We start from the raw sequence: 7,540 nt of genomic DNA, 5'->3' as shown, positions 1-7,540 counted from the left end.
GGTCCCTTGTTACAGTGGATCAGGCAATATGGCACGGGGAAGGAGACCACTGGGGCATAGCCAGCAGTGATATGAGACAAACCTTCAGAAACATGTGAACTGAATCTATAAAGCCCCTTGGCATTACATCCTCCAATTGAAAGAGCATGGATGACTCTTGTCTTTGAACACAGCCCTGGATTTGACCCACAGGACATTTCCATATCCTGCATCTATATTTGTTTCTATTTTAAAGCAAAATTCTCTTACTTGTGAATGCACTCTGGCTTAGAAAACACCAGGATGATGGAAAATCTTTGAGAAATTAAAAAAAAAAAAAAAAAAAAAAAAAAAAACAACCACAAAGTTCTCTAAAATCACTTCAGGGTCCGGAGTTATTACCCAATCCTCTGTACTGAGGAAAATACAGAAGTTTCTCTTCCTGTAATAGCTGTGATATTGAAAACCCATGACAGGAAGGACCTGCCCATAAGATGACATCCACATATTGCCTGATGATACAGAACATTTGCCAGACTGGCCCAGGACAACAGCTACGGACACTACTGGGACTCACCATGATGGTCATGCTCACAGGGCTGTTGTTCCTTGGTGAGATATGAACAGGGGGAATTGACATTTATGTCTGTAAGGGAACCTACTCAACAGCCAGGATTAATTTCACGTGGACACCCTAGGGGATCCCCTCTGCCTTTAAATGTGGAAAAGGTCTGACTGAAAGTTTTCTTCCAGGTTTTATTGTGGAACACAAGATGGCAGGACAGGCAGGTGAGTGTCTCCATCCTTTCCAGGGTTTGTATCTTCACTCTGATGGGAATAACTCTATTTTTCTCTAGTGAGCCAATTCCTCACAATGGTAATCAGTAAAAAGCATTTATGCTCTAATGTCTCGGTCCAGGGGAGGTTTCTGTGCTATGATCTGGTGTCTGAAGGAAGATGTTCTGGGAGTCAGACTTTGATTTTTTTTTCACAGGACATCTTCCAAAGCCCATCATCTGGGCTGAGCCAGGCTCTGTGATTGCCTTACATACACCTGTGATTATCTGGTGTCAGGGTTCCTGGGAGGCCCAGGAGTATCGTCTGTATAAAGAGCAAAATGGATACCCTTGGGACACTCAATTCCCTCTGGAAACCAAGAATAAGGCCAAGTTCAACATTCAACACACGACAACTGACTATGCAGGCATCTATAAGTGTTATTTTAGGACCTCTGTTGGACACTCACAGCACAGTGATGCCATGAAGCTGGTGGTGACAGGGGAGTGGATGCTCTGGGAACCATGTATGTGCCTTCTCCTGAGAAGGAGGTCTGTTCTCTGGGAGCTCTTCTCTCAGAGTCCAGTCCTAGAAGACAATATCAATAACTCTTGTTCATTTCATATCTTGCACCTTGTATCCTAGGAGCACATGAAAAGCCCAGCCTGTCAGTCAGGCCAAGCACTAATGTGACTTCTGGAGTGTCCGTAGCCTTTACCTGTAGCTCATTCACGGGATTTGGCAGATTCATCCTGATCCAGGAAGGAAAACACCACCTCTCATGGACCCTGGACTCACAGCATCAGGCCAATCCGCCATTCCATGCTACTTTTGTTCTGATTGCTGCTACTCTCAACCACAATGGAACGTTCAGATGCTACAGCTCTTATAGGAATGAACCACAGGTTTGGTCAACATCATGTGACCCCCCTTGACCTCATGGTCTCAGGTAAGCATCTCTTTCCCATAATCATTCAGTATTTTGGGTCACATGGTCTTTTTTTCTACGATGACCTCTGGCCTAAAATAAGAGGGAGGAAACTGTAAGGTTCAAAATCCTGTTCAGTTCAAAAGACATTCACCCCTTAATATCGGAGTTGCAATCAGAATCCCCCAGTCCAAATGCCTTCCTCCTTGTCTCATTGTAATTTAGCAGTGGAAGTTGAGTGGGACACACAATTGACAAAGTGATCAGATGATGTCACTGTACTAGTTAGGTTCTTGTTTCTGTTGTAAAACATGATCTATATAAATCAACATTGTGAGATAAGGATTTATTCCATATAATTTTGTGTGGAGCAACATGAAGGTAATTAGATGTAGACGTGCAAGCAAGAATTGAAATAGGGATCTTGAAGGAGCACTGCTCACACTTTACTTGTCAATGGCTTGCAGTATTGTTTTCTTCCACCATTAAGGTCTAAACAGTTAGGATTAGAATAAACCACAGTGTCCTGGGCTCTCATAGATCAATCAGGAAAATATTTCCACAGACATATATACGTTTTTCTCTATTGCAGCTGCCTATTTCCAACTTTATCTAGCTTGTACCAAATTTACAAAATCTAATGAGAATCATCTTCAGTGGAAGGCAGATACTGTACATTTTCTTTCTTTCTTTTTTTTTTATTTCTTAAAATCATGTGCCTAGACTCATGGTAATGGATGCACACCAGAGACATTTCGTACCTGCTTTACTGCTTTACACAGATTCGTTGAGGCAGTTCTGAGTCCCTCAGGGTATCCATAACCCCCCACCCATATATCCAATGATAAGGATTTGTATAGAATTGAAAGGCCGAGCTGTGATCTTCACAGAGATCCAATAACCCAGAGTGAAAAAAAAAATCTTGTCTACAATAGGGGGATATCCTTTTTTAATTAGTGTCCAAATTGAGATAGAAAGAAACAGGACACAGTAAAATGTTGTGAACTTTAATGTTCATCTCTCCTTCAACCTGTGGCAGAAACCAAGGACCCGTCCCCTACGCCCACTGAAGATGTTAAGTGAAACCCGCCTGGCATTGAGTATAACAAGAATTGAGATCACTATGAATTGGTGAATCCACCTCTGAATTTGAGAAAGTGAGAGATCTGTACTTATTTCCAAATGAGATGATGTGTTCCTTACGCAGCCCAGGAACAATATCTCTGTCTACCTAAATTTTAGAACCCGCTTTACAAGAAGTTCTGAGTGCTTGGGTTCCTGAAATTTCTGATAAAGTTTCTTCCTAAACTCCAGCTCCTTAGACAAATATTATTAAATAATAATGGAAGATAAAAATGAGGCTTAGATATTCAGCAATGGGGAAAAAAACACATTCTCTGATTCCCTTACATAATTTCTGCTCCTGTACAGGATCGTCTGAGCTCACACCTTCAGTTACTTCCTGTGCTTCCCATGGGTGTGACATCCCAGGTGAGGAAGGAGTCCCTTCCATGGGATCCCAGTACTGAAATGACTACCACCCCCTTTGCCACAAGGAAGGGGACACTGAGTGGACTAAGAGCCGAGGCTAGACTATCACCTGCTTCCATGCTCAAAGTGTCGTGAGAAGGCTAGAAATCAAACATTGAGTTTGACTTATTTTTATGTATTATTATTATTATTATTATTATTATCATCATTATCATTCTTATTTTATTTTTTTTACATATTTTTCATGATTCTGACATTCATTCTAAATGACTTGGGCATATTGGACTTGTCTCTGTGAGCCTTAATATTCTCACCTACAGCTGACTTGGAAAAACATACAATTCCAGGTTGAATGATTGTGGTATTGGGGGTCACGCATTGGCTGGGCACATCATAGGTGCGCGGGTAAGGAATACCCTTCTCTCATGCCTGACGTCACTTCCGCCTAAGGACTGGAAACACACTGGAAGGTTTTGACTGGAGTCCTGGCGGTGTTCCTCTTCCTGCTATTCTTCCTCCTGCTCTGTCTCATCCTCATCCAACCGGCGTTGGTATAAAAAGAAGGCTGAGGACGCGGCTGGAGCCGAGGGAAATGGAATCAGGGTGAGAATAAAAAGTGGTGACCATGAGGCGGAAGCTTCCAGAGTCTCCTACATTCTGGGGTGGCCTTGGAAACGTGTAGTGTGATTAAAATACTAAATGAACTCTCTGACTGAATGAGATGCTGGATGGAGTCGGGAGTAGCATCACTCCTGGCCATTATCCTTCCTCACAGGCTTCACTCCTGGTCATTCCCCTGCCTCACATGCTTCACTCCTAGTCATCCTCCTCCCTCACATGCTTCAGTCCTTGTCATCCCCCTGCCTCGCACACTTCAGTCCTTTTCATCCCCTTCATTCAGCTTATTGTCTCTTGCCGCAGACCCCACCTGATGAGGACATGCAAGGGATCGTGTATGCCCAGGTGAAACCCTCCAGGCTTCGGATGGTAGGGTTACCTTCTTTCCAAACTTTTCCCTCAGGTTTATCGCAAGACACACCCACAGCACTGCCATGCCCCATTAGTCACTAACACTAGACATACACCTTCCAACCCTGTCCTACTCCAGGATATGACATCAAAGGCACGACCAACCCAAGACTCATCCACATCTGAGACACTTCCACACCAGAGACATGCTCACAACTGAGCCACACCCCATAAGTTACTAACACTAAACACACACCTTCTTCCAACACAATCCTACTCCAGGACACAACATCCAAAGAGACCCAGGCTGTCATCTACGCCCAGCTGAGCAGCCGGACACAGGAAGAGAACCACAGCTGAGACCAGCAGCCAGCCATCCTGGGAAGAAGGCCCACACCCCACATCCCACGAATGAGAATGAGGGATTTTCTGAGAAGACATTTGTTCTCAGTGGACTTGGTTTGACAGATGGGAGCCATCATGACTCCCTCAGGTGTCATCAGAAGCTTCTCAGAATTGTGGGAATGTGCTTCTTACCCTTTCAGAGGCAACAAAAGTCCTCATGTCTTTTAAATCAAGCCAAACCCTTCTCAAAAAATGCCACACCAGCTCCAGTGGAGTCTGTGTAACATGGCAGAAGTCATGTTGTCAAGCCAGAGCTGTGTGTGTTCCTCGGAAATTAGCCCCACGAGGTCCCTGGCTTCCTGCTTCTGCAAGCTGTTCGAGAGCATTGGACAAATTCTGTGGATTTGGGTGCTGTGCCTTGTTTTTCTGTGCTTAGAGTTAAGTGGGAGGGAAATGAGACATGTGGAGATGTAATGAATCAGGTACAACGGGAAGAGTTGTTTGTGAAAAATCCAGACATAGTGGATGGTGAAAGAATCAAAGTTCAACAACTGGTAGGGAAAGGACAGGACGGTGTGTCAGAAGTTAAGGAAGATAGTGTGAGAATTCTAACAACAATAATGTACAGTAGGAAGTGTTACTTACTCAGAGGAAGCATTACTTACTCCAGTAAATAGGGAAACTCCACAGAGGCTCAGGACAACAGCCCCTCCTATGCCACATACAGGAGTTCACACCGTGTTCCTAACTGGCCTGACTGGCAATATAATATTAATGAAATTTACAAGCTAGAGCAAATTTTCTCAGACTGCAGCTTGGTAGAATTCTTAGAGTGACCTCAAGTTTGTGATGATTCACCACTTTCTGGTTGACAACAAGGTTCCAAAATACACTTCCTGCTCTGTCCTTTTTAGTTTCAAGTTACCAAGCAAACATGTAACCACCCCCCCCCCATATGATCATCACCTGATACAACCTGGCATGAAGTCAAAAAGTAGTTCCTAAATCATGTGTCTATATCTGAGATGTTTGCAGAAGAAAGATTGCAGCAGCTTTTTGGTGTGTTGTGTCTGTCACTAATTACTTACCTGAGTACTGATACCCTGCTTCTCCCACAGGAGGAGACAGGACTGGGTCTCTCCTTGGAAAGAGAGCTTGTCTGTCTAAGCCTGGAAGATTAGAGGGACAATTAAAGAGGCCCTTTTGTCATGGAAGGTCTCAGAGTATATTCAGGAAGTACATCTTGCTGACACCTGACTACTTACAAGGAAGGCTACAGGGGATTGACTGGCATGACCTTGTTAGACACAGAATGAGATGGAAAGGGACAGCACCAACATGCATGGGCCTCCAGGAGTGTTGATAGTTGATGTGTGTGTAAATCATCTTCATATATAATGTGCATATTTTTATATTCCTCCTTTGAGGAATGTCCTTCTTGTTAATGTTAATGACTCCATGATAATCAAAGCTAGCAGGAGTACAGAGACAAGGGATGGCTAATTTCTCAGCAATTGGTAAAGTCTGGGACCTTCTGGACAGCCTTTTAGACAATGGGAATTGCTTTAAAAATATGACTTGGAAAATAGAAAATTTCTCAACTATGTGAAAATATCAGGGGGCAATATAAATTGTATAAGAGGTTTCATTAAAGTAAAGTAACTAAAACAGCTGAAAAGTGTGCCAACTTGTTGGAATCATAGTAAGAAAAGAAATAAAGAGATTTAGGTATTTTTTTTCTTAAAAAGGCAGTCAGACTACTGTGTTCAGAATCCTCATGGAAGAGTTCAAGGTTCCGCCCAGCTGTAGTAGGAGTTGTAATTTCTAGAAACGGTAACCACAGCTTCCTTATTCTTTGTGCTTGACAGAGGAAAGCAGATCTCTATATTATTTTGCAAACTTAAAGCAAAACATGTGCCTGATGTCTCTTTAATTGCAAGGGGCTATGTTCACAGGATGCTGATTTATATTAAAACCAAAATGGGAGCAGGAGCAATTAATTGGATTTATATGTAAAATAAGAGATTGGGCTTATGAGCGGTGAGAGAAAAAGTATCAAGAGAATGTTTTCAGAATAGCAAGAGAGAATAGCTTGGAGAATTGTCACAGAAAGCATATAGAGTGAAAGAGAACTGCCTGGAGATCGTCAGAAAAAAAAAAAACTGATCAGAGAGAAAGACAATAGAAGAAAAGGAAAGCAGCTGGTAAAGCTTTTTTGAGCAGAACATAGGCCACCAGCTTTCACCCACAATTCTAGGCTTTTGTTTTTCAACTATCAGACTTAACCTCCAGGTTAAGTCTGTTCCTTGACAACTGATTTATGATTCATGGAGTGTCACTGACTTCCTGAAACTGAATATAAGCCACATCGTAAAATGTGGAGGAAGTGATCTAATGGACCCCCAGACAGTTCCTGACACACCAAGGCTTTTCAAAATCAACATCCAGAGAATATGGGAAGCAGATTTTGTAACACTCTGTGTTAAGTCACCTTGTCTTTTGAGCTGACACTGACAAATAAAGAACACACTAAAAACTTTGTGAGACTAAGTTTAAGACACACTACCAAGGAACTAGTATACTGAGTAGGTCTCCATGTCTATATTAACACCTGGAAGGAGCTTGGGCCTGACTATGACTTTTGCATAAATCCTCAGCATAATGTGTGGTTGCTTTGGATAATGCTCCTAGATGAAGAGGTTAACGTGGCTTCTTCTACTGGTGCATGTGCAGGTATAGAATAGTTTGATATCAGACTTTCCCAGGCTGATGTCTCCTTATTGCACACTGTGGAGTCTATCAGGTACCTAAATATTGCCAAACTTGAGAGCATTCTTTCAACCATTCTCTATGTTAGCCAATATATGGGTGGACAATTTCCAAAGTAAATGCCGTTATTCAATCAACCCTGTAATTTTGTAGATGATGAATGGGATTCTAGACCTGCAACTCATTGATAGGGTATTTGGATGGCATGTACAATGCCCTAGAATCAATCCTACAAACATACATACACATACACATACCATACACAAAAACATACACATTCAC

The 7,540-nt window shown here is 42.5% G+C and overlaps 1 protein-coding gene and 1 long non-coding RNA gene across 2 annotated transcripts; both read left to right on the top strand.

Moving 5' to 3' along the window:
• Positions 1-402: 402 nt before the first annotated feature.
• Positions 403-1,482, top strand: LOC127676146 (leukocyte immunoglobulin-like receptor subfamily B member 4A). Its single transcript, XM_052172113.1, has 3 exons — positions 403-591; positions 733-768; positions 974-1,482. Exons 1-3 carry the CDS (start codon positions 474-476, stop codon positions 1,399-1,401), a joined length of 582 nt encoding a protein of 193 aa, XP_052028073.1. The 5' UTR covers positions 403-473; the 3' UTR covers positions 1,402-1,482.
• A 1,980-nt stretch (positions 1,483-3,462) lies between these two features.
• On the top strand, positions 3,463-6,152 carry LOC127676147 (uncharacterized). Its single transcript, XR_007975684.1, has 3 exons — positions 3,463-3,778; positions 4,097-4,162; positions 4,427-6,152. It is a non-coding gene; the product is annotated as an uncharacterized LOC127676147 (long non-coding RNA).
• Positions 6,153-7,540: the final 1,388 nt, after the last annotated feature.

The sequence above is a fragment of the Apodemus sylvaticus genome, unplaced genomic scaffold (assembly GCF_947179515.1).
Source record: "Apodemus sylvaticus unplaced genomic scaffold, mApoSyl1.1 scaffold_180, whole genome shotgun sequence".
NCBI classification, from domain to species: domain Eukaryota; kingdom Metazoa; phylum Chordata; class Mammalia; order Rodentia; family Muridae; genus Apodemus; species Apodemus sylvaticus.
This window is presented reverse-complemented; position numbering and strand designations above follow the sequence as displayed.